The sequence below is a fragment of the Mauremys mutica genome, chromosome 7 (assembly GCF_020497125.1).
Source record: "Mauremys mutica isolate MM-2020 ecotype Southern chromosome 7, ASM2049712v1, whole genome shotgun sequence".
In the NCBI taxonomy this organism is placed as follows: domain Eukaryota; kingdom Metazoa; phylum Chordata; order Testudines; family Geoemydidae; genus Mauremys; species Mauremys mutica.
The window spans coordinates 32,413,358-32,439,618 of NC_059078.1; the positions used below are offsets into that span (position 1 = coordinate 32,413,358).

The 26,261-nt window shown below is 55.9% G+C and overlaps 1 protein-coding gene across 1 annotated transcript in view; it reads right to left on the bottom strand.

Moving 5' to 3' along the window:
• NRXN2 (neurexin 2) overlaps positions 1-26,261 on the bottom strand; it is a 369,827-nt gene that overhangs the window by 155,439 nt on the left and 188,127 nt on the right. Inside the window, exons 10-17 of the mRNA XM_045024465.1 lie at positions 21,201-21,584; positions 19,276-19,479; positions 15,641-15,667; positions 9,804-9,923; positions 8,485-8,866; positions 7,877-8,067; positions 2,964-3,137; positions 1,850-1,969 (exon numbers count right to left, since the gene is read on the bottom strand). Coding sequence (XP_044880400.1) covers positions 1,850-1,969; positions 2,964-3,137; positions 7,877-8,067; positions 8,485-8,866; positions 9,804-9,923; positions 15,641-15,667; positions 19,276-19,479; positions 21,201-21,584 — 1,602 coding nt within the window. The remainder of the gene's footprint in view (positions 1-1,849; positions 1,970-2,963; positions 3,138-7,876; positions 8,068-8,484; positions 8,867-9,803; positions 9,924-15,640; positions 15,668-19,275; positions 19,480-21,200; positions 21,585-26,261) is intronic.

Consider the following 26,261-nt stretch of genomic DNA (forward strand, 5'->3'; position numbering starts at 1 on the left):
CAACCCTGAGACACCCCAGCCCACACCATGTGCTGCCATGGGAGTGAGTCAAAATCAAACCAGCAAATGCACAGAGAGCAGGGGTCAACCCCTCCAGCTGGGGGCAGAACACACCCTCACATCCCCACCCCTCAGGGCTCATTCTCTCCAGCTGGGGGCAGAACATACCCACCCCCCTCAGGGCTCATTCTCTCCAGCTGGGGGCAGAACACACTGCCACCTCCCTCAGGGTTCATTCTCTCCAGCTGGGGGCAGAACACACACCCCCACCCCCCTCAGGGCTCATTCTCTCCAGCTGGGGGCAGAACACACACCCCCACCCCCCTCAGGGCTCATTCTCTCCAGCTGGGGGCAGAACACCCCTCCTCCCCCACCCCCCTCAGGGCTCATTCTCTCCAGCTGGGGGCTGTGCACATGCACACATGCAGAGCAGGGCTCCCCCACTCCAGCAGGGGGCAGAACACCCCCACCCAGGGCTCAGGCAGCAGGGACATGCAATTCATTCCTTGCACAAGTCACACTAGATTCTATTCCTTAACCCAGGCTTTGGTTTTGCCCACAGCCCCTGCCCGACTCTCCATGGCTCCCTTTACACTCCCGGAAGGTATTTCCCCTCTCACATAGATGCGCAAAGCCCAGTGCAGGGGGTGTGGGGGGAGGATGGAATCACAGGGAGAGGATGATGCAGAGGGCAGGAATTCCTGGGGGCTCGTCAGATGCCCTGGTGATGGGCTTGGGTCCAGAGCACAGCCAGGACACTCCACACTCCAGTGCCCACGATGCAGTGCCAATGAGAATCACTCACACACGCCCCACCCCCATTACCAGTGGGGAGAGCTCCCACCACCACCCACCCAGCTGGGTGTCCCTCCCCATAGCCTGGATCCCAGCCCCATTCCCCACGCCAGGATCTGCTTCGGGGGGTGGCTGTGGGGAATGGCTCAGCCCCCTGGGCCCAAATGCTGGGCAATGCTGAGAAGCCATCACAGGAGGCGTGGACTCAATTCACTGTCCAACTCACCACAATCCATGAAGCTGCCCCCCAGCCCTGAGCCAACATATAGATCCAGCCCCAGAGCCCTGCATCAACCCACAGACTCCGCTCCAGAGACCCACCCCACAGAGCTGAACCAGACCATGGACCCTGCCCCCCAGACTCACCCCACAGAGCCAAACCAGTGTTCGGATCCAGCCCCACAGACCTGCATCAACCCACAGATCCAGCCCCATGGACCCACCCCACAGAGCTGAACCAGACCATGGGCCCAGCCTCTTGGGCAGAGCCCATAGTGCCCACCTGTCCTACAGTGCCAACCAGCCCCTGGCACTAACATGGCCCACAGCTCTGACACAACCTGTGCAGAAGCCTTGGCACACAGACCCACCCCCTGGTATCTTTCCAGTTTCTGGACCCAGCCAATGGGCTCAGTGTGGGCCCGTGACCCAGGCCCACAGACCCAGACCGGGGCACCCCTAAATTTCATCAGTTCAGGGGTGTCCCAGAGACCAGTCAAACCACAGTCCCCAGCCAGGCAAAAGCCGCTGCCCCATGTGAGTGCTCCTCTGTCTCCTGATGCTCCAAGCTCAAGACACCCTCCTTATGATCATCCTCCTCCTGTCCATCCCCTAGCTGGGCACATGGCACCCCCAGTCCTAGCACGCTCCCCTCGATGCGCCAGACTCGCAGAACCACAGCGTGAGTGTCCCACCCTTCTTCCTGCAATCCCCCAGCTTGCGGCCCTCACAGCACGATCCTTCCCCCTCCTTCTATCCCCCATCCCAGCATGCAGCTCCCCCTGTGGGATCCTTCCCCATCCCCCAGCCAGGCATGCTGGACCCCAGCACTCACGGTCGTTGCACACGGGGCCACCGTACGAGGTCATGGTGCAGTCACACGTGTAGCCGTCCCACTGCTGCAGGCAGACACCCTGGTTGGCACAAGAGTCCTCGGTGCACGTGGTGCTGGGCCCTGGGGGCAAGGGGCAGGGACGGGGGTTATTGGCCTGGCTCCCCCAACCCTTCGGGACAGGGCTTGGGGGTCATAAACCCCCTGAGCAGAGTGGAAAAAAGCAGGTGAGAGAGAGGAGGGGACCTGCAACGAGTCAGGGGCAGAGCTGGGGATAGACCCCCCGTACCTCCCACGTTCTAACCTGCAGACCCCATTCCCCTCCCAGAGCTGGGTAGCATCCAGGTGCCCGGGAGTGTTCCACCGCGGTGGGCGAAGGAGGCAAGAATGGCAGGTGAGGAGCTGGGAGATGGGGGGAGTCCCTGGCAGCCTCCACCCATATCCCACGGCTGATGCGAGGCAGCATCTGATGAGACACAACGCTCATGGCAGGGAGCTGGCAGCTAATGAAGGTGCCTGCATCTCTCTGGTCCTCCCCACTGCCCCTATCACGGGGCAAACGTCCCCCATAGGGGGAATGGGCTGGGCTGGACGCAGGCTGGCTCCCGAGGCACAATCCCCATTATCAGCAGGAGAGGAGACGGGGGCACTAGGAACAGGGAGACCTGAATTGTCTGAGCCTACAGTGCCCCCTGCTGGGCGAGGCTGGGCTGGAGGAGGGAGCTCCCCCCCAGCCAGTGCTCCTGCCTGCTCCCCACAGCGCCCCCTGCTGGGCGAGGCCGGGCAGAGGAGGGAGCTCCCCCCCAGCCAGTGCTCCTGCCTGCTCCCCACAGCGCCCCCTGCTGGGCGAGGCTGGGCTGGAGGAGGGAGCTCCCCCCCAGCCAGTGCTCCTGCCTGCTCCCCACAGCGCCCCCTGCTGGGCGAGGCTGGGCTGGAGGAGGGAGCTCCCCCCCAGCCAGTGCTCCTGCCTGCTCCCCACAGCGCCCCCTGCTGGGCGAGGCCGGGCAGAGGAGGGAGCTCCCCCCCAGCCAGTGCTCCTGCCTGCTCCCCACAGCGCCCCCTGCTGGGCGAGGCCGGGCGGAGGAGGGTGGGCTCTGGGCAGCAGGGGGTCTCTTACCGTCGCAGCCCCTCTCGACTTGCCCGATCCGGTGCAGGGCGTCAGCGATAAGGTCGGGCAGGCGGCCGTTGAGGTCCACGGAGGCCAGGCAGCCTTGGAAGCCGTCCCGCGAGGCCACCAGCTTGGGCAGGTTGTTGAACATGTTCTTGCTCAGCCCCCCGATGTACAGCTCTCCTGGGGAGGGCACGAGACACGTCCTTTAGCCCCCCGCACACCACAGGGCTGCCCCACTACCTTCCCCTCCCCCGAACAGACCTGGCCAAGGGAGGAGCTAAAGCCCCCCCATCCCCCATTGGCCCATGTGCCCCTGCCCCGGCTGTCCCCACAACCCATGCCCTGGGGATGGGGGAGCAAAGGAGTCCAGACTCCATGAACAGGGACCGCAGCTGGGGTAGGTACCCGGAGATGGGTCTGAACCCCACCCCCGAGCGGCTATGCAGGGCAAGAGTAAGTCCCATCCCTCCCCAGCCAGGATGGGACTAGCAGCTGGAGCCGGGGGCCATTAGGAGCCCTGGCTAGGTGCCCCCAGCCCTGCCCCTCCCCTAGCTAGATTTCACAGTGGAGGTCTGATTTCATGGTCTGTGACACATTTCTCATGTCCATGAATTTGGGCCCTACCCATGAGGCCCTCGGGGACCTCAATCAACTCCCCTTCTCCCCCCATCAGCCCAGTGCTGCTCCTACCCCGTGAGTCTCCCAGTGCCCCAATCAACTCGCTTTGTCCCCGCCCCATCAGCCTAGGCCTGCCCTCACCCCATGAGCCCCAGCACCACAATGGGATGCTGCTGAGTGGTTTTGGGGCTGTGCTGGAGGTTCACTGGGAGCAGGCTGTGACAAAGCGGGAATTTTGGGTACTATTTTTGTGAGTCGTAGGCCATGTCTAACAGTGGCACAGCTGTACCGATGCAGCTGCGCTGCTGTAAGAGCGCTCGGGTAGCCGCTCTGTGTCTCTCATCGACATACTAAAGCCACCTCAATGAGTGGTGGTAGCTTCTCCCGCCGCCACGGTGCTGTGCACGCTACCACTTATGCTGGTGAAACATACGTGGCAAGGGGCAGGGTCGGCTCCAGCTTTTTTGCCGCTCCAAGCGGCGAAGCGAAAGAAAACAAACAAAAAAACTAAAAAAAGATAAAGCAGTGATCTCTGGCAGCTCTACCATCACCGCTTCATTCTTCGGTGGCAATTCAGCAGGTCCTTCACTCTGAGAGGGACTGAGGGACCCGCCGCCGAATTGCTGCTGAAGACCCAGACGTGCCGCCCCCTTCCATGGGCCGCCCCAAGCACCTGCTTCCTGAGCTGGTGCCTGGAGCCAGCCCTGCTCAGGGGGGTGGTTTTTTCATACCCCTCAGAGACATAAGTGGCAGTGCAGACGTGGCTTGTGTGAGCCTTGGTTTCCCCTATATGCTGCACTGTTACTCCGTGTGGGGGAAGGACTAAGGGCAGGTCTACACCTAAAACACTTCACTGGTGCAGATGCACGGCGGCAGCACTTAAGAGAAGATGCTCCTATGCCGAGGAGAGAATGTCTCCCGTGGGCGTAGTTACTCCACGTCAGCGAGAGGCAGTAGCTCTGTGGGGGGAGTAGCCCTCCTGCAGACACAGCAACACAGGGGTGTGGATTAGTCATACCCTGAGCGAGGGTGATTTTGTAGTGTAGCCCAGGGCTTAGGTTGGCTTAACTACAGGCTCAGGGGTTGTGGATTTTTCACACCCCGAGCGATGTACGTAAACCAACCTAATTTTATAAGAACATAAGAACAGCTGTACCAGGTCAGACCAAAGGTCCATCTAGCCCAGTATCTGTCTACCGACAGTGGCCAATGCCAGGTGCCCCAGAGGGAGTGAACCTAACAGGCAATGATCAAGTGATCTCTCTCCTGTCATCCATCTCCATCCTCTGACAAACAGAGGGACACCATTCCTTACCCATCCTGACTAATAGCCATTTATGGACTTAACCACCATGAATTTATCCAGTTCTCTTTTAAACGCTGTTATAGTCCTAGCCTTTACAACCTCCTCAGGCAAGGAGTTCCACAGGTTGACTGTGCGCTGTGTGAAGAAGAACTTCCTTTTATTTGTTTTAAACCTGCTGCCCATTAATTTCATTTGGTGACCCCTAGTTCTTGTATTATGGGAATAAGTAAATAACTTTTCCTTATCCACTTTCTCCACATCACTCATGATTTTATATACTTCTATCATATCCCCCCTTAGTCTCCTCTTTTCCAAGTTGAAGAGCCCTGGCCTCTTTAATCTTTCCTCATATGGGACCCTCTCCAAACCCCTAATCATTTTAGTTGCCCTTTTCTGAACCTTTTCTAGTGCCAGTATATCTTTGTTGAGGTGAGGAGACCACATCTGTACACAGTATTCGAAATGTGGGCGTACCATGGATTTATATAAGGGCAATAATATATTCTCAGTCTTATTCTCTACCCCTTTTTAATGATTCCTAACATCCCGTTTGCTTTTTTGACTGCACACTGCATAGACGTCTTCAGAGAACTATCCACGATGACTCCAAGATCTTTTTCCTGACTCGTTGTAGCTAAATTAGCCCCCATCATATTGTATGTATAGTTGGGGTTATTTTTTCCAATGTGCATTACTTTACATTTATCCACATTAAATTTCATTTGCCATTTTTTTGCCCAATCACTTAGTTTTGTGAGATCTTTTTGAAGTTCTTCACAATCTGCTTTGGTCTTAACTATCGTGAGCAGTTTAGTATCGTCTGCAAACTTTGCCACCTCACTGTTGACCCCTTTCTCCAGATCATTTATGAATAAGTTGAATAGAATTGGTCCTAGGACTGACCCTTGGGGAACACCACTAGTTACCCCTCTCCATTCTGAGAATTTACCATTAATTCCTACTCTTTGTTCCCTGTCTTTTAACCAGTTCTCAATCCATGAAAGGACCTTCCCTTTTATCCCATGACAGCTTAATTTACGTAAGAGCCTTTGGTGAGGGACCTTTGTCAAAGGCTTTCTGGAAATCTAAGTACACTATGTCCACTGGATCCCCCTTGCCCACATGTTTGTTGACCCCTTCAAAGAACTCTAATAGATTAGTAAGACATGATTTCCCTTTACAGAAACCATGTTGACTACTGCTCAACAGTTTATGTTTTCCTATGTGTCTGACAATTTTATTCTTAACTATTGTTTTGACTAATTTGCCCGGTACCGACATTAGACTTACTGAAGCCGATTTAAAGGATTTTCTAGTGAGGACAAGCCCTAGGGGACACAGGGGCGAGTGTCACCTCCCTGTCTGGGTGGCATGAACAGAGCCCTCCAGGAACCAGCTGTAACCGACCCAGAACAAGGGGCCAGAGACCAGGCTAGCCCCAGTGACTCAGGATCCACACTCCCAGCAGGGAAGCTGAGCCGAGACCCCAGCTGGAGAAGAAAGGAACGGAGTGGGAGCTGGGGGAGAAGCGCTGGCTGCTGGAGGAAGCTGGGAGCTCCCACCTGGGAACTACTGAGGCGGGCAGACAGACATAGGGTCAGTCTCAGCAGGCGAGAGGCTGCATGGCCCACCCTGGAGGAAAAGTGAGAGCCCTGGGGTCTGGCGCAGCGAAGGGATTCCTCCACAAAGCTGGGAGCGCAGCCCGGAGCCTGTGACAGCCCCCCAGTGCCGGCCTGCTCCCGGCCAATTGAGTGATCCATGCACACAGGGGTGAACGAATGGACAGGATCCTCTGGGTCCTTTCACTTGCAGGAATACCGACCCCAGTGCATGGCTCAGTCTGTCAGGGACGCCCCCGCCAGTGCTGAGATGCAGCCGGGGCCTTTTCATATCCACGCAGCAGTTTAGGACAGGAAGTGAGGCAGAATTCCAAACTCAATGGACACTACTGGGGAGCTTCAGCAAAACAATCCAATCTGAGATACAGTCAGTGCTGGCTGCATGGGGAGATCACCCCACACCGCCACCACACACCTGCTGGTCCCTGCTGCCCAGACACCCCCCACTGCCCCCCTGCTCCTTGAAACGCAGCCCCCCCCACTGACCCCTCACTGCAACCTGTAACAGTCCCCCCACACCAACACCTCCAGAGCACAGCCCCCATTCCAACCCCCCTGCACCCTGCAGCGCAGCCCCCCCATACCGACCCCCCCGCAGCACAGCCCCCCATACCAACTCCATACAGCGCAGCCCCCCATACTGACCCCCCCGCACCCTGTAGCCCAGCCCCCCATACCGACTGCATACAGCGCAGCCCCCCATACCAACCCCCCACACCCTTCAGCCCAGCCCCCCATACCGACCCCCCACACCCTGCAGCCCAGCCCCCCATACCAACCCCCCACACCCTGAAGCCCAGCCCCCCATACCGACTCCAAACAGCGCAGCCCCCCCATCCCGACCCCCCACACCCTGTAGCCCAGCCCCCCATACCGACTCCATACAGCGCAGCCCCCCATACCAACCCCCAACACCCTTCAGCCCAGCCCCCCATACCGACTCCATACAGCGCAGCCCCCCATACCGACCCCCCATACCGACTCCATACAGCCCAGCCCCCCTTACCGACCCCCCAAACCCTGCAGCCCAGCCCCCCATACCGACCCCCTGCACCCTGGAGCCCAGCCCCCCATACCGACTCCATACAGCGCAGCCCCCCCATACCGACCCCCCACACCCTGTAGCCCAGCCCCCCATACCGACTCCATACAGCGCAGCCCCCCATACCAACCCCCAACACCCTTCAGCCCAGCCCCCATACCGACCCCTGTGCACCCTGCAGCCCAGCCCCCCATACCAACACCCCCATAGCCCAGCCCCCCCATTAACCCTCCGCACCCTAGCCCCTCTTAGCTCCACGCTGGGGCCAGCACTGCCTGTGAAGGGAGTGTGCCCCCGGTGCCCTCATGGCCCAGTGCCGGCTGGTGCGGCTCACCCTTGAGGTCCAGGTTGCGGGCACCGTTGGAGTGCTGGGTGACAGTGCGGGAGTCGATCTTGAGCGTGTGGACGTTACTGGTGTCACGCGACACAATTACGTTGTGCCACTGATTGTCATTAACCGGCTTGTCCGAGTTCCCCTTCATCAGCGACGGCCCGTTGCCCAGGTCGAAGACATAGTGGATGTACCTGTGTGGAGGGGGCAGTGGAGCGTGAAGGGGTGGGCAGATGGGCTGGTTGGCAGAGCAGCGGGAGGAGGGTGTGCCCAGAGTGCAGGACAATGGGCAGAAGACCTAGGCCCCTGCGTGAGGCCCAGCGCCCTGTGGGCAGCACTTGAGGCAGAGCTGGGGTCAGTCAGGGCAGGGCAGGGCTCCCTGAGAGGAGCAGTGAGAGAGGCAGGAGGCAGGGCAGTGGGGCGGAGAGAAGACCCTAGTGGGCAGGGCAGAGGAGCATTGTGGCTGAGAATGCAGCAGGCCCAGAGGGCATAGCACATGGATCAGAAGTTGGGCACTAGGCCTGCTCCCTGGGGCAGGGCCCATTGCCCAGTGGGCAGGGCAAAGAGCCCAGGCCGGGGTGGGGAGGTAGGGGGCCGGGGCTGCATCTCACCCCTTGACCAGCTCCACCACGATGAAGTCATTGCCATTGCCGCTGTTGAAGAGGATGAGGCCGTCGGTGGCGGTGGTTTTGAACTGGAAGAAGAGGTGCATGGAGGCATAGGCCTGCAGCGTGGCCAGTGCCAGGTAGCTGGCGCGGCTCTTGAAGGTGACAGGGTCGGCAATGATGCTGCGCAGGCCGAAGCGGGCATTGAGCTCGCAGTAGCTGATGTCGCCATTCTTGCACAGGTCCATGTAGGGCAGCCCATTGAACACCAGGCTGCTCAGGTGCCCGATGAAGTTGGAGGGCACCACGGAGATGAAGCGACGCTCCGTCATGATGCCGGTCTCGATGTTGTGGAACTCCAGGCGGGTGTGCGCGCCGGCCATCTGCCCTGCTTGGAGCGGGAGGGGGACAGGGCACTGTTACACACCAGGGTGGGATGGGGGCAGACTGCAGACTTGTGCCCTCACCCCAGCCGGTGCCCCTCCAGCTCAACTGGCAGCTATCCCAGCCCTGCCAGTGCCCCCAGCCCCCTGCTATCCCAGCCCTGGGCTCCCCCCAACCCCAGCCCTGCCAGTGCCCCCCAGCCCCCTGCTATCCCAGCCCTGGGCTCCCCCCACCCCAGCCCTGCCAGTGTCCCTCAGCCCCCTGCTATCCCAGCCCTGCCAGTGCCCCCCAGCCCCCTGCTATCCCAGCCCTGGGCTCCCCCCAGCCCAGCCCTGCCAGTGTCCCTCAGCCCCCTGCTATCCCAGCCCTGGGCTCCCCCCACCCCAGCCCTGCCAGTGTCCCTCAGCCCCCTGCTATCCCAGCCCTGCCAGTGCCCCCAGCCCCCTGCTATCCCAGCCCTGGTCTCCCCCCACCCCAGCCCTGCCAGTGCCCCCCAGCCCCCTGCTATCCCAGCCCTGGGCTCCCCCCACCCCAGCCCTGCCAGTGCCCCCCAGCCCCCTGCTATCCCAGCCCTGGGCTCCCCCCACCCCAGCCCTGCCAGTGTCCCTCAGCCCCCTGCTATCCCAGCCATGCCAGTGCCCCCCAGCCCCCTGCTATCCCAGCCCTGGGCTCCCCCCAGCCCAGCCCTGCCAGTGTCCCTCAGCCCCCTGCTATCCCAGCCCTGGGCTCCCCCCCCCAGCCCTGCCAGTGTCCCTCAGCCCCCTGCTATCCCAGCCCTGGGCTCCCCCCACCCCAGCCCTGCCAGTGTCCCTCAGCCCCCTGCTATCCCAGCCCTGCCAGTGCCCCCCAGCCCCCTGCTATCCCAGCCCTGGGCTCCCCCCATCCCAGCCCAGCCAGTGCCCCCCAGCCCCCTGCTATCCCAGTCTGGGGTCCTCACGTACCTTCCACGGTGACATTGTCCACCGAGAGCTGCAGGCTCTTCCCGCGTCGCACAACCCGCACTGTGTGCCACTCATTGTCGTTGAGTTTGTGGCCAGCAAAGAGGGTCTCGGGGCCTTTACCTGAATCGGGGAGGGGGGCAGCACAGGGGATTAGTGCTCCAATTGGGTCGGGGAAATGCGCACAAGGCCTAGACAGCCCCCATGTGCCAGTCCCTCCCCTGCCTGTCTGGATAAATCCTGAACACACACAACCCTCAATACTCACCTAGCTGGCAACACCCCCCCAGCTCTTCCCACATAGCATAACTTAGGTAGCATCTCCCCCCCCCTTCCTAGATATACACTGAATCCACACAGGCACCCCCCCCCACTCCACCGCCATACTGCCACAGCTGGCAACAGGCCGGGATTCTACAGCCCCCACTATACACCCCACCCCCTACAGCCCATACACTCCCTGACAGCAGAGAGTGCACAGGGGGATGGGTGAGTTCATCACTTCCTCCATTCCTCCCCAGTCCTGACCGCACTGCTCTCCTGCTCTACAGTTGCTACACTGGGATGGTGCCCGTACCCTGGAGAGGTTCTGATAGCTGCTTGGGGGAAACTCTGACTCAGGGCTGGGAAAAGACAGCTCCCCAGGAAATTCAGGCCCAAACCTTACAGCCTCCAACTGCGTGCACAGCCCTGAGCACACCCACACCCCACTACAACCCCCTGCTGGGTGTAGCCATACACACCCCCAGCCCTGAGCACACCCACACCCCACTACAACCCCCTGCTGGGTGTAACCACACAAACAGTCCTGAACACACCTACACCCCACTACACTCTACCACTAGGTGCGATTGCGCACACACAGCCCAGAGTACACCTACACTGCACTATTCAGCTCTCCACCTTGCTAGTCTCTTTGTCTCACACACAGGGACCGCAAACTAACAATGAGGATTGCTACTGGAGAATGTGTGTGTGTGTATCACCACCTGCTGGTGAGCAAGTGAATCAGCAAGAGAACAAGTGAAATGACAGATCATCTTGAAATCCCTCCCTGCATCTCCAAGGAAACCCCCCAGGTCAGAAATGGGGACCCCTCAAACCACAGGTTAGGAAAAAAGTAATACCCATAGCCAATCCTAACCCACTATTCCTCCCCCCATTAGCATCTCATCTTCTCAGTCACTAGCAGCTGGTAGGGCTGACCCAATAAATAGCCAGCTGCTAAGAGACCCCCCCCCCTCTCCTGAATCACCCCCTCCTCATCCAGGTGTCCTTAGAGCAGGGTGGAGGCAGGGCTGAGAGCCCATAAGTGGCTAATGAATCATTACCATTAGGCAACTAATTCATTGCATGGGAGGGTTAATGCCAGATCACTGCACGGGAGGATGTGGCTATTTAATAGTTATCACCATGCCTATTATTGACTGCATTAGAGTTTAATATACCCAAGTGGACGTGGGGACAGGAGGGACTGTATTGTAGTAGGGCCTCCATTATTTGCATGCTTTCTAACCACCCCAGGTCTGTGTGGGAATGATTCATTAATTATTATTAATTGTATGGGGGCTAATAAACACAGCTATATAGGAAGGACCTAAATTAGTATTCATAATTGCATGTGGTAGTGAATAATTAATCAATTGGCATATTAGTGTGTCAATCCCAGGTATATGGGGAAGGAAAGGGCTAATTATTTGTATTGCAGTAGGACCAACATTAATTGCAAGGCACCAACCACCCCAGGTCTCTGGGAGAATGGTTCATTAGTATTTTGCATATTATTAATTGCATGAGGGCTAATAATCCCCAGGTACATAGGGGAGGGGCTAATTCATTATGGTATTTCTACTTTGGGCCTAATGCAGGGATGGGCAACTTAAGGTAGCAGAGGCTCCACCAGCCCCTCTGGCAGGTTGGCCGGTGTGGTCCAGGAGGAAGTGGCCTCTACTGCTGTAAGAACATGTGCCAGAGCAGTGAGTCCTGCAGTGACAGCCCCACACCGCACGGCGTCACTTTGCACATACCACTGCCTGCCCGCCATTGCTCAGCTCCACCATCTGTGGGAAGGCAGATGAGCTTGTGCCCCTGCTCAGGGACACATTTTCCTATTAGAAAACTCTGGCCACTGGCCACCAGGCCTTGCCAGAGCGAGCCTGCTGTAACTGGGGGCGGCAGCCTCTGGCCCTTCCTCCAGCAGAGGCCAGGGAGCAGCCTCCTGGTTGGTGGGCTGGATACAGCCCCATCATCTATGCAACCCTGGCCTATGTTATTAATTGCAGGGACTCTAACAACTCTTGACCCATAGGGAGAGGAGGGACTAAATTATCAGCAGCTATCTGGATTGGAGTAGGACCTATATTAATTGTATGGTTCTAACAATCCAAGTTCTCTAAGGAAGTGGTTCATTATTACTTTGCATGTTATTAATTGCACGGAGGTTGATACCCCCAGCTGGGTAGAGAGATGGGCTAATTATTATGTATCCGTATTGCAGACAGACCTACGTTTATTGCATGGAGGCTAATCAGCCCAGGTTTACAGCGAGTCTGGCCAATCTGTTATTGTTTATACTCTGAAGTGTGGTTGGGCCTAGACTGTCATCCACCTGCCCCCTCAGAAATGAATGGGAAATATTCTTCTCTGCACACTCCCCCAGGTGCTGGGCACAGCGCATCAACTATTGCGTTAGCAGGTGGACGCCGCCCTAAGTGCCATTAGCCCCGGTAAATCAGGCTTGCATAGGTGAGTTCTGCCACCTGGTGGGGAAACCCAGACACTGCCGCTCCTCGTCCAGCAATGGAGGCACCTTTTGCTGGTTGGATTAAAGGACTCTGGGGAGGGGAGGGAATGATGGTGGGGCTGTTCAAGGGATCCTGACCTCCCACAGGTTCCCAAAGCAAAAGAGCCCCCTCCTCACCTGAGTTGGGGGAAGGGGGCCCAGTTGTATTTTCCCTCCTGCCCCCTGAGACCTCTCCTTCCCTGCTCTGGGGGCTACAGCACACCTGGGGATGGGGGTTGGAGAGGCAGTGATTAGGGGTGGGGGGACCCAATGAGGAAATACTCCACCCCGCCCCTAATCACTGCCCCTCCAATCCCTAGCCCCTTTCTACATATTGCAATCCGCACGTGTGTCCCCCCCACGCTCAGAGCCACCCCACCTCATTCCCCCCCTTTCCACATATCATCATCATCCCTACACCCCCTCCTTATAGCCACTCCCAACCCTCACCCATGTATGTTCCCTTCACCAACACACCTCTCTGCACTAAGTCTCTGCCCCATGGTGTAGGGACCTCCATCATCCTCCCCCACCCCTGGCTCTCCTCCCAATTCTAGGGCTCAGTTGGAGCTGGAACCCACCCACCAAACACCTGGGACTCTTTGTCAGGGTGAATCCTGGCTGGATTTCCCAGACCCGGTGGGGGGCGGGGTAACATCTCAGCAATTTAGATCAAGGACTATATGGGAGACATGGAACTCTGTGTTGGGGCTGGGAGCCTGGACTCCTGGGTTCTCTCCCCAGCTCTGTCTCTGTGATCTTGGGGACTGGTCACTTCCCCTCCTTATGTCTCAGCTTCCCCTTCCATGAGCTGACAGTAAATTCTTCACCTGCCTGGCACAAGGGTGAGTTGTGATTAGGTGTTCTCGTCCCACCACATTAGGAACCCACAAGAGCTGGGGCTTATCCCCACCATGGGGTCCCACCCCTTTCTAGCCAATGAAATGCCATTGGCCCATCTACGCACCTGAGTCCAAGGGGTGGAGCTCCTCGCTGTCAGGAGATGCATCACACCTGGGGGCTGCATGTCACTGCTGGCACAAGTGCAGCCCTGAGCACACGTGAGTGTAACCATGGCTGCCCCCCAGCCAGCGCATACACATGTAACCATGTGCCCTCCAGCCAGCGCATACATACATGTAACTGTTTGCCCCCCAGTCAGCACACACAGGTATGTAACTGTGTGCCCCCAGCCAGCGCACTCACTCGTGTAACTGTGTGCACCCAGCCAGCGCACTCACACGTGTAACTGTGTGTCCTCCAGCCACTGCATGTAACTGTGTCCCCCAGCCACCGCATACACTTGTGTAACCGTACCCCCAACCAACACATACATGTGTGTAACCATGTGCCTCCCAGCCAGTGCATGCACAAACGTGTGTAACTGTGTGCCTCCCAGCCAGCGCACACACGTAACTGTGTGCCCCCAGCCAGCGCACACACGTGTGTAACTGTGTGCCCCCAGCCAGCGCATACAAATGTGTGTAACCGTGTGCCCCCCCGCCAGTGCACACATGTGTGTAACTGTGTGCCCCTCAGTCAATGCACATGTATATGTAATGGTGTACTCTCCTGGCTGGAACATTCGTGTAACGGTGTGAAACACACCACAGCTGGCACACATGTAATGGTGTGCGCCTCTGACCAGCACATGCATGTATGTAATGGTGTAATACAGACTCTGGCTAGCACACATGTATGTGTAATCGGTACCTACCCCGACAGTCTTTGTGTGGTACAATGTTCCCCCAGCTGGCATGCATACATGCATTTGGATCTGTTCCCTGGCCAGTGTGCATATCAGTGTCCCCCTGCTGTGTGTGTGTATGTGTGCATGCACGCTGCCCCCTGCTGGAAGGAGTAAGACCTACTCTCCTCAGTGTGTGTGCATTGCCATCTACGTGAGTGAATGAGACCTGCTGCACGGGGGTGTGGTGGTTTGGTAAAATTGTGGTTGTGTGAATCTCTTTGTTTATGTGTGGTAAGTGTGAAAGTTTGTGTATTTGTGTCTGTAGCTGATTGTGTGTGTCTGGGGCAGACTGTGGTGTGGCTGGGTGAGTCTATGTAACCAGGTGAGGCTTGTGCATGTGGTGTGTGTTGTGGGCACAGAAAGGACCAAGGTGCTGTGGTGCCCTGCACCTATCATCCCAAAGCAATGTGCCAGTCACTTACCACCAGGGCTTTGCCACTCGCCTGTGGGGACACGGGGGAGGGTGTTTAATGTGCCCCTACCCCAGATTTGCTGAGCAGCTCCATGTTGGGCAGGGCGAGAACCATGAACTAGAGACTCCCCCTCAGCTGCTTGCAGTAGGAGGGCTTATGACACCCCATAGTGTGTTTCTGAATCCAGCCTGCAGGGGCAGTGGTGCAAACAGGCTGCAGGGAGGAGGGTAGTGTGTCGTCAGTGCCTGAGGGGCCAAGGCATGGGGGGGGGAAATAGCAGGTCCTGTCTTCTTGGGGTGTTCCAGGTCCAGGTGGGGATGGGGTGCAGAGCAATTCCTAGCCAACCCTCCCACCCTATATGAGGCTCTGTAAGCATCAAACATGCAGTAGAGGTATAAAGCTCGGACATGCACATACAGGGCAGGTGCAGTTAGACTGAGGCAAGGGGAAACTGAGGCAAGGAGCAGTGAAGTGACTCATTTTAAGGTGACACACTAAAATGGGCAGCACTGGGGATAGAACCTACGAGCCCTGACTCCCAGTCTGCTGCTCTAACCACCAGCCCTCACTGCTCTCCCTGAGCCAGGATAGAACTCAGGAGTTCTGACTCAGCCCTTCTGCACTAACCCCTATACCCGCTCCCTTCACAGAATTAAAACCTCCCAGCCCACACATGCTAACTGCTAGACACCATTGCCCTTCCAGAGCCAGGAATAGAACCCAGGAGTCCCAGCTCCTCCACCTCTTCTGTGCAGCATCATAGCAAATCAGCTACAGTCATACAGCGCCTGTCACCTTTCCATTAGGATTGACCCCCAAAATTCACCCGGTTCATTTAACGAGCAGGAGAGAGAGAACATGAAATAAAAACCCCAAAGGTAAAGAAGTGACTTACTGGGGTTACAGCCTATCCTGACACAGTCTGAGACGGGGGCCAGGGTGATGGGGGGGTAGGGGGAGAGAGAAGAGAACGCAACAGTTTTACATCCTTCAAAGTTACTTCTGCAAACAACCATCCAATTCACAGCCCACCATCCGGGGACAGACGCAGGTCAAGGTGGCCATTTGGAGCCCAGGGGAACGGAAACCTCTCACACTGAGGAAGGGGACCCCAAATTTGGTAAGAACTGGTCCCTTAAAAGTATCCCACCTACAGCCCCAAACTACCTTCCTGGACAGCGGTGGGGCTGCATCATTTCTAGTTGCGTATGATAACTGGACTGTGTCTATACAGCACCTGGTGCAACCAAGATGGGGGCTCACAGGCACTTCTGCTATTCAAGTCATAAGCAGTTGTTCTAATGATGCAACAGGGCTCCATTGTGCCAGGTGCTGGGCAGACACCGAACAAAAAGCCAGTCCCTGCTCCTAAAGAGCTTCCAATCTCCAGCCTTGGCTACACACACAAGTTGTCTTGCTTTAGCTTCCCCAGTCTAAAGCAGAACAGTGCTGCCTAATGTGGACATGGTTGTACCAATATAAAAGTGCACAACTATTCCTGTAGGGGCAGGGAATAAGCTTTTCTGATATGAGATTTTTTCCACATGGGGAAATTCCCCGGCAGAGCTTGGCAAGCGGAGTAATTATCCCAGAATAAAATCACTTTTATTCCAGAACAGAGTATCCATACTGGGAGTTAATAATTAACAATTAATAACCATTCCGTGGTAGCTATGCTGGGAAATTTCCCCACGTGGACAGGTCCTAAGGCACCTTTATCCTGGTATAACTGCGTCCCCACTTGAAGGGACTGTAGGCCTGAATTAGTTTGTTAAAGGGAATTCGCCTGAGCTAGTTTATAAAGGAAACTGGCTTAAACCGGTTTAGGAAGCAGATTGGCACTGTTAGGGGGGCAGTGAGGAGTGGGATGAGAAAGCTGACCAAAAACAGGGTCACGGAAAGGTCCTGGTTTACTGGGTTTCTAACTGGGTTTGTCAAATTGGTTTTGGATGCAGCTTTACGGTCCCAGCTCAAGGTAGGATGTTGGGCCAGCTAAGCTTGGGAATCTGAGCCAGGACCTGGGCTGGGACCAAGTTCCTCAGCTCACTCTGAAGCCCATCTACAAGGACTGGGCTGACATGTTTAAACCAGTTTAGTAGGAACTGGTTTGGACAGTGGATTAGCCCAGAACCACTTTAGAAAGTGGATTAATTTGGAACCAGTTTAGAAAGTGGATTGGCCAGATCTGTGACAGACATGTTCTAGGCTGAGGTTTCTCTTTTTTGGGGGAGAGGAAAGGTTTATAACCTTTAATGGGGTTTGCAGTCAATTCCCCCCACCTCATGGGCTCTTTCTCCTCCCCCCACTTTGTTGGGATAATCCCCACCCCTCTGACAAATGGCCACCTTGCAAACACCAGCCGTGCAGCGGGCAATGTGGGGGATGGACCCCCCTTCTTCCTCCCTGACCCTGGCACCCCAAACAGTGCCACAAGGAAGATGAAAACAAGGGGGGTTAACCCCTGCTGAGCAGCCTCATGCTCAGATGTATGGGGGGCACCTCCTCTCCCCTTCACTCCCCCAACCAGGGTCCTCCTGCACCCAGCATGGATTAGGGGGCCAAGCTTGGGTTGCCCCCACTTGCTACCACCTCCATCTTCCTTGGGCAGCCCTGAAACTTGCAGAGATCAGGGAACATTAGACCCAGCACCAATGCATTCTGTGAGGGGGGGCAGCACTGAAGAATACGGGGTGCTGGAGGGAATAAGGCTGCTGGGGAGTCTATGGAAGGTGGCTGGAATTTGGGGGGTTACTTAGCAAATGCAGCTCAGGGTGGGCTCTTACCCCCCTTTCTGGGGTTCCCCAGTCCCCCCCTCTGGCCCCAGGACACTGTTCCTTATGGTGGCAGGCACATTATGGCATCCTCCACATTATCTGAGAGACCCTATTTCACAGCTCCTCTGGAACTGGGGGAACAAATTAAAGGGGCATGGGGAGCACCATGGAGATTCTAGCGTGTTGATTGCACCTCATGAGTAGGTGATGTGGTGGGGGGAGGGCCCAGAGATTCTGGGGTGTCAATCATGATCCCATGGATGAGGGGTCATATACAGATTCTGGGGTGCCACCAATGCCCACAACTCTGGGGAGGGGCATTATGTGAAGCTGGGGGTGCTGTACAGCACAGGGGCATCCCTTGGCTCCATACGGAGGGCATCAGTGTCCCACTATAGGGGTGCCGCACACCCTAAGATAGCCAGAAGGGAAGAGGTTAAGGGAGTGGTGGGGTGCAGTGTGCCACCCCAGATCTGCCCTCCGTTACCTAGAAGGTTGCGGGGAGCTCTTGCCATTCCCTGATCTCTGCGGTGGACAGGAGGTTCTGGGTTCCCTGGGGAGAAAGGAAAGGGGGCCCCATTCCCACAAGCTACACGGCTGGGTCTGACGCACGTCGTCAACCGCAACAGAACAGTGGGGCGCAAACAGGCACGGGACCAAAGAACCAATAGGGGAGCCCATGGGGGTGGGAAATGAGTGGAAGGAAGTAACTCCATGGGGGGAGAGGGACGAAGGAGGGAGGGAAAGGGGGTAACCCCATGGGAGAAAGGGGGGTAATCTCATGGGGGATGGGAAGATGAGGGTAGGTGTGGCAGGGGGAAGGAGGTGTGGGGTTTAGGAGTGCAGTGTATCCACAGGGAGTTGCGCTGAGGTGGGTGGGATGTAGGAGAGCCGTGGGTTTGGTTGGGGTGGGGGGCTGTGGATCTTCAGGATTTTGGGGTGGAGTAAGAGGGTTGTGGAGATGGGGTGGAGGTCTGGGGATGGGTTTTGGGGCTTGGGGGTTATGGAGATAAGGGTGGGGGTCTGAGGCTGTGGGGATGTGATTTGGGGGTTGTGGAGATAGGGTGGGGGTCTGTGGCTCTGCAGAGGTTTGGGGGCTGGGGACATGGGGGTGGGGCTTGGGGGGTTATGGAGATAAGAGTGGGGGTCTGTGGCTCTGCAGAGGTTTGGGGGGGTTGTGATGAAGGATGTGGAGGTGGGGTTTGGGGAGTTGTGGATGGGCAGAGTTTGGGGGAATTGGGGGGATGAGAGAGTGGGGTAAAGGTTGCGGGTTTGGTCCCGGCTGCTGCTTGCTGGGCTGGCAGAGTCTGCGCCGATGAAGGGTTAAAAACAGCGAGCTAGAAATCACTCCAAACCCTGCCAGGCCTTTAGAAAGATGGGGGGCTCTTCCCCCTCAGGCCCACCAACTCCTGCCAGCCAATGGGGTGCCAGCGAGTTGAAGGGCCCCTCTCGCCCCATTGGCCAGGCGCAGTGGAGAAAGCGGGTCCCATGTTGGACAGGGAGCCGCCCTCTGGCACCAACAAGACCAAACTGGGTGCAAAAGTGAATCCCCCTGGAAAAGGGGGTGTCTTTCTAAAGACCAGATGGGCGCAGGAGGGCTCCAAAGCAGGGGCTGACCCCTCAGCACAGGTGCACCACTAGGGTCACCTCTTCCCAGGGGACACTTGGAACCAGCTGCCAAGAGGGAGGGGGTGACCCCTAGGGAGCTGGTTAGCCCCCTCAGCACTGGGGCAACCCCAGGCGGTGGGGCGGTTACCTAGGTTGACGGTAAGCTTCATCTGCCCGCCGTCAAGCTCGAGGCGTAGGGTGTCGGCCGACTCTTTGGAGGTGGTGGCCAGCATGAAGCCATAGGCACGCTGGGACATGAACCGCAGGGACACGTCCTCGGCCTCTGTGTGCATCACCCCTGGCAGCATGATCTTCATGTACATGCTGCCATCATAACTCAGCACCGTGGCCTCTGAGGGGTAGGGGGTAATGAGGGGTGAGGGTGCACGGGGAATGGGGGTTGAGATGGGGGTAGGAGAGAGATGGTAAAAAAAAGAACAGGAATGGGAGAGAGAGAGAGAGAACATGTGTTAGGTTCTGCCTTACACCACAATATCCAGAGAGCCCCTCCTCCCAATCCCAACCTCCTCCAGCCCCCCACGGAGAACCCAGGAGTCCTGACTCCCAGCCTCCCTGCTCTAACCACTAAACATCACCCCCCTCCCACAGCTAGGCATGGAACCCAGGAGTCATGATTAGAGCTGGGCAAAGGTTTTGGGGCAAATAGTTTATTAACCCCAAAACGCAGCTTTGGTCAACCTCAAACTCAGAGAAAACAAATGTAGGGGCTGGGCTCATAGTGGGACTTTGGTACCATTCACAAAACTGCAGCTGGAGGCAGAGGGGATGACTTTTAGCCCAGTGGTTAGAGCACTCACCTGGATTGGGGGAACCCTCTGTGGAGCAGCGACCTAACTGCTGCTCTTCCCACTCCAGGTGAGTGCCCCAATATCTAGCTACAGGCTATTCTGGGGTGGGTCTCTCCCCATCTGGCCTGTTGGACCTGTGCCACTTTGTATAAATTGTGCATTCATTGGAGCAGGGACTGCATCCCAGCTGAGTGCACTGACCATGGGGCTAAAAGTTATAAGGGAGGCACCCCCCCCCACTCCTCCTTCAGCCGTTCTAGGAGTCCAGCCCTTTAAAGATGTCCCCAAACAGCCCACTGCATTCACCCCAGACAGACTTATTGTTGACTTTTAGATTGGTTGAAAATTCCAGGAAAGTTCCAATTCCCTTCGACCCAAACTCACTTCTTTCCCTGATTTTTCAGAGCTGCCAGTGAGCTGAGGATCAGCTTTTCACCAACTCTGTCCTGATGCCAGGGCCCATCTGTCTCACTAAGAGGCACCTGTTTCTCACCATGTTTCCCATGACTGACCCTAACACAGAAATCCCACCTGCAGTTGGGGCGGACAGCCTCCTGTATTCCTTCCTCACCACTTCCATGCCCCGTCACCTCTCCCACACCCTGCCCAGGTACCCAGTGCCCCCCATACCCTCTAACCTCTCCCACTCCTTGCCCTGGTACCCAGTGCTCCCCATGCTCCTCTAACCTCTCCCACTCCCTGCCCTGGTACCCAGTGCTCCCATAGCCTCCTCACCATTCCCACGCCCTGGCCAGGTACCCAGTGCCCCCCATACCCTCTAACCTCTCCCACTCTCTGCCCTGGTACCCAGTGCTCCCATAGCCTCCTCACCATTCCCACGCCCTGGCCAGGTACCCAGTGCCCCCCATACCCTCTAACCTCTCCCACTCCCTGCCCTGGTACCCAGTGCTCCCATAGCCTCCTCACCATTCCCACGCCCTGGCCAGGTACCCAGTGCCCCCCATACCCTCTAACCTCTCCCACTCCCTGCCCTGGTACCCAGTGCTCCCATAGCCTCCTCACCATTCCCACGCCCTGGCCAGGTACCCAGTGCCCCCCATAACCTCTAACCTCTCCCACTCCCTGCCCTGGTACCCAGTGCCCCCCATGCCCCTCTAACCTCACCCACACCCTGCCCTGGTACCCAGTGCCCCCACAGCCTCCTCACCATTCCCACACCCTGGCCAGGTACCCGGTACCCTCCATAGCCCCCTCACCTCTCCCACACCATGCCCAGGTACCCAGTGCCCCCATGTCCCCTCACCTCTCTCGCACACTCTGCCCAGGTAGCCAGTGCCAAGGCAGTCACAGACGAAGCGGTTCCAGCCCTCACGGCAGACCCCCCCATTGCGGCAGGGTGCACTGCTGCACTGCTTGAGGGTCTCCCGGGAGCAGAAGCTGGAGACGCCGGGCACGCTTTGCACCTCGGCCAGGCGCCGCACGTCTCGGCTCTTGCCGTCGATGAAGAGGTCCCGCACACAGCCCACATAGCCATAGTTGAGGAAGGCAGTCCACACCTCAGGGGGTAGGATCAAGTCCAGCCGATTCTCAGGAAGGCCCCCCAGGTACATCTCACTGTCCAGGTCCAGGATCTCACTCTCCCCACTGGCCAGGAACGGTATGCTGCGGCTATTCACTGAGATGGAGCCTGTGGTGGGGAGCCGGGCACCACAGGCCATTACTGGGCTGCATGGGCAGCAGGCACCACACCAGCAAGGCCCAGTGGGAGGGGAAGGTGGTGCACACAGAGAGATCCCCACACACATGCACACAATACTAACAGGGGTCAGGTTAAACCTTGTTGTTCTGGGTTGGGTGTAGTTGCTGCCCTTCATTTAAGGTAGTTGTAAGAAGCCATTAAACTCCTTTATGGCAGCAGGCGTTAGGGATTATGTATATTATGTATGTACTAGGAGAATGACTAGCACCTAATCTCGCTTCAGCTAGCTGCCTGAAAGGGTCAAGAAAGTTTTTTTTCCCCCTGACACCTTGTAATGTGCGGCTTTTTTTCACCTTTCTCTGAAGCATCAGCCAGAGGTGGAGACAGTTGCCTAGGGAGGGCCAGTGCTATCAGGTGGTGCAGACAATCCTCTGTTTTAGTTGCCTGGCTGGTGGGTCTTGCTGACATGCTCAGAGACTAACTGATCACCATATGTGGGGTCAGAAAGGAATTTTCCCGAGGTCAGATATGCAGGAACTTTGAGGGGGGGGGGTTCACCCTCCTCTATAGCATGGGTCATGGGTCACCTGCTGGGATCACCTGAGCTTCTCATCTAGTCAATTCCCTGCCACTGCTGGGACTTCAGGCTTTGGTGTCCTCTGTTTCTTCTGTTCTCTGTCTGAGGCTCACAACAGATTAGTATCCTGAGGACTGAAATGCTTTGGTTTAACTGAAGTCACTTGGCTCAACAGAGGGGTATTTGAGTGGAATTTAATAGCTGCAGCTATCAAGAGGTCAGACTGATTGTTCTAATGGTCTCTTCTGGCTTTAAACTCTAAAGAACAAGCAGCTGAAATGAGTGGTCTCCATCCCAAACACAGGCAGAGTCACTGCCCAAAATAAAGACAAATGCAAAGCACACGTGGGTGGAGGGGTTTCACTGGCTGTTGCTTTGTGGAGGTGCAGGGCCGGCTCCAGAGCCCAGCGGGGCAAGCACCCGCCTGGGGCGGCCCTTTTCCGGGGGGGCGGCAGGCTGGGCCGGCGGACCTGCCACAGTCATGCCTGCGGGAGGTCCACCGGAGCCCCGGGAGCAGCGGACCTGCCGCAGGCATGACTGCGGAGGGGACGCTCAGCCGGCGGCTCCAGTGGACCTCCCGCAGGCATGACTGCGGACGGTTCGCTGGTCCCGTGGCTCGGCTGGACCTCCCGCAGGCATGCCTGCGGCAGCTCAAGCGGAGCCGCCGGAACAGCGAACCGCCCGCAGCTGCGGGAGGTCCAGCCGAGCCGCGCGACCAGCGGACCCTCCGCAGTCATGCCCGCGGGAGGTCCCTGCTCCCGCGGCTCCGGGGCGCCTCCCGGGCATGACTGCTTGGGGCGGCCAAATATGTAGAGCCGCCCCTGTGGAGGTGTGTGTGTGGAGGCAGAAAAACCAGAAGAGTGGAGAGAAAGCAGCAAGCATTGCAAATGGGACCTGAGAAGAAGCCAAGACAGAGAACTTTTGCGCCAAGTGCTGGCTAGAAAGGGGTTTGGAGCTGCGAGCAAAGAAACTGTCTCCTGTTGTTGGATTCCTGCCTTGTTCAGAGAAACAGGACTTTGTACATTCCTTGAAAATAAACAGGATTGCATCATAGATACCTGATTCCACCACCAATTCCTCCTACTAACTGGAACAACTAGGTGTGTACTGAATTTTTAGTTAATTTCTCAGGTCAAAAAGGGGTAACACTGGTATCAGGGGCAGGATCCAGTTTCCAAGAAGAGAAACTGTAAGCTGGTCTTTCTTTTGAACCAAGATGGAACAAATGATGGAGGTGCTCACAGAATTCAAAGCTGGCCAAAAGGATTTAAAACGTAGATCTAAAACAAGTGCTGGAGGCATTACAAAAAGAATTAAAGCAGCATCTGGAGGTTTCCCAGAAAGGGCTGGGAGACAACTTGTAGGCGAAGAGGAAATCTTTGTTGAGGCAACAGTTACAAAGCGCTCGGCCAGACTGGGAAGCCCAGCTGCAACACTCCCTGACTGGAATGGCCAGATGGATTAATGAGGTGACCAGCAACTTGACTGCCACAGACCAGAAAGTTTTCCATTAAATGAGGCCAGGGAAGCTTTAGCCAACTTGCTAACAGAATGAGCTGCAGCAAGGACTTAGGGAGCTGAGAAATCACCTTGAGAAGGAAATCAAAAGGGCATGGGCCACAGTGGAAATCAGAGGCTGGATGTGGAACTGGGCCAGTCAGTAGACTTGGGTAAGACCAGACATTTACAAGGGTTTTTTACCTTGTTTGTAACCCCCAGAGAATCATATAGAAGAGATTGGATTGTCTCAGCTCAATAATGCAAAATCCCACAGTGATGGAATGGGAATATTCTGTAAATATTTTGTATGAATACTGTGCGTGCCTCTGTTTCCCCTGTAGGCTGCATTGTCACCTAGGGGTGAAAAAGGGCTGTTTACTCTCAGGCAGGTTGCCAGACAGATGTGGCTGATGTCTAGCTGTCTCCAGTTTGAGGCCCATGTCATTAGAGAGTCCATGAAGACAACAGCAAAGCCAACCCCCAGGACATTTGCTATCTACCAACTAACAACCATGGATGGTCCACTCTCAGCAAGAAGCCAGCCGCATTTGACCAGTTGGCCAACAACGGACTGAAGAGGAGGCAGGTGGGACTGGCTCAGGAACTTGGACAAAGGGGGACAGAGTGGGACCAAGAGGGGAGGACACACCACTTGATGGGGCCCTGGGCTAACCCAAATGGAGCATGCTGTAACTTTCTTTTCTCTATGCTAACCAAGGACTTTCTATGCTGTGTAATAACACTGGCCAAGAGTCACTGCGGATGCTGAAGGTGTGAGTGCATTTCTCCCTTTGCGTGTACAAGTATCTCTGAGGTGTCCAACTCAGGTGGACTCACTGAAGGGAGCTCACAGTGTAAAGCAGGGGTGGTGAAGGCTCTGAGATTTGGTCGAAGGAGGCAGTGAAGCCAAGTGGTTTACCCTGGTAAAAAAGTGAGACCCTATGGGGGAGTCTGGCACACTGAAGAGTTCCTACCAGGGACAGTTCCAGAGTTGTTCAGAACACCAGACCTGCGGATCCATGATACCCACTCACTATCTTTGATGGAAAAACTTACTGCCCGGCTTATTTGGCTCAGTTCAACATCATACGAATGGCTGAGATGGACAAAAACGGGGAAGGGAAGGGGCTCTAGTAGCCAGCCTGAGTGGCCCAGTTCTGATAGTGCTACAGAACTTAGCCCCAGAAAACAAACTGAGTTGTCCAGATCTGATACAATCCCTTGATATGTGGCTTGAATCATAGAATCATAGAAGATTAGGGTTGGAAGAGACCTCAGGAGGTCATCTAGTCCAACCCCGTGCTCAATGCAGGACCAACCCCAGTTAAATCATCCCAACCAGGGCTTTGTCAAGCTAGGCCTTAAACACCTCTAAGGATGGAGATTCCACCACTGAAGCCAGCCATCATTCTGAGATGTCCAAGTAGGGTTGCCAACTGTCCCTTATTCCAAGGGACGTCCCTTATTTTTTTCACCTCTGTACAATAAGATTGGGAGTTGCTGAGTGCTGCAAAAAGCAGCAAGAAATACCCCCATGAATGTAAGTGACTGCTACTTATTTTTCATTATTATTAATAATTAATGATAATATTGGGAGGATGCTAAGAAAACAGTCCCTTATTTTTTAAATGCAATGCGTCCAAGGCACAGCCAAGAGTTAGTTCATGTCTACATTACCACTTATGTCAGCAAAACTTATGTTGCTCCAGGGTATGAAAAAAACACCCCCCTGAGCGACATAAGTTTTGCCAGCATAAGTGGTAGTGTGCACAGTGCCATGTCGGTGGGAGAGTTTCTCCCGCTAACACAGATACCATCACTTGTTGAGGTGGTTTTATTATGTCGATTGGAGAGCTCTCTCCTTCCGACATAGAGTGGCTACATGAGCCATCTTATACCAGTGCAGCTGCATTGGTACAGCTGTGCCACTGTAAGCTCACTAGTGGAGACAGAGCCTTACAGCAGGAAAGAGGATACCACACCTCAATTGTCAAAGGACCTGAAAAGACTCATGTTCCTGGCATATCTAGATACTGAAAAGGACTTCCAAGATAAATTGGGAACAGATCAATTTGCAGATGCTCAGCTGAACTTGGACTTGCAGATCAAGATCAGTGAAAAGAGGCCAAAGATAGTCTGAGAGACTGTGGAATTTACAACAGAACTTGAATCTTTCCTTGCAGCAGCTCACCAAAATAGGAAGCAACTGCTCGCCTAGTGAGGAAGATGGAAGCTGATCACCGGGAGCCCTGTAAGTACAGCTGTGTCTAATAAACATAGTGGAAAAAGAGATTCTTATCTGGTTCATGATGTTTTGGAATGATCAGAAAAAGTGATAAATTCACTTTGTAAAACAAGGGAAATTGGCAATAACATAAAAATTAAGGGAAGCAGTTCAGTTAAATGTTTGCACTGTGAAAAATCTGACTATTAAAAAAAGCGGGCCAGGACAAAGCATCACCGATGCCTAGTGAAAGTTCCTCACCCACTTCGGTAAACGGGGAGACACCATGCTGGAGGGGCAAAGCCTGGGGGTACAAGGATCAGCTCCACAGTTTTTGTTTAGATCTGGGCAGTTAAACAACAAT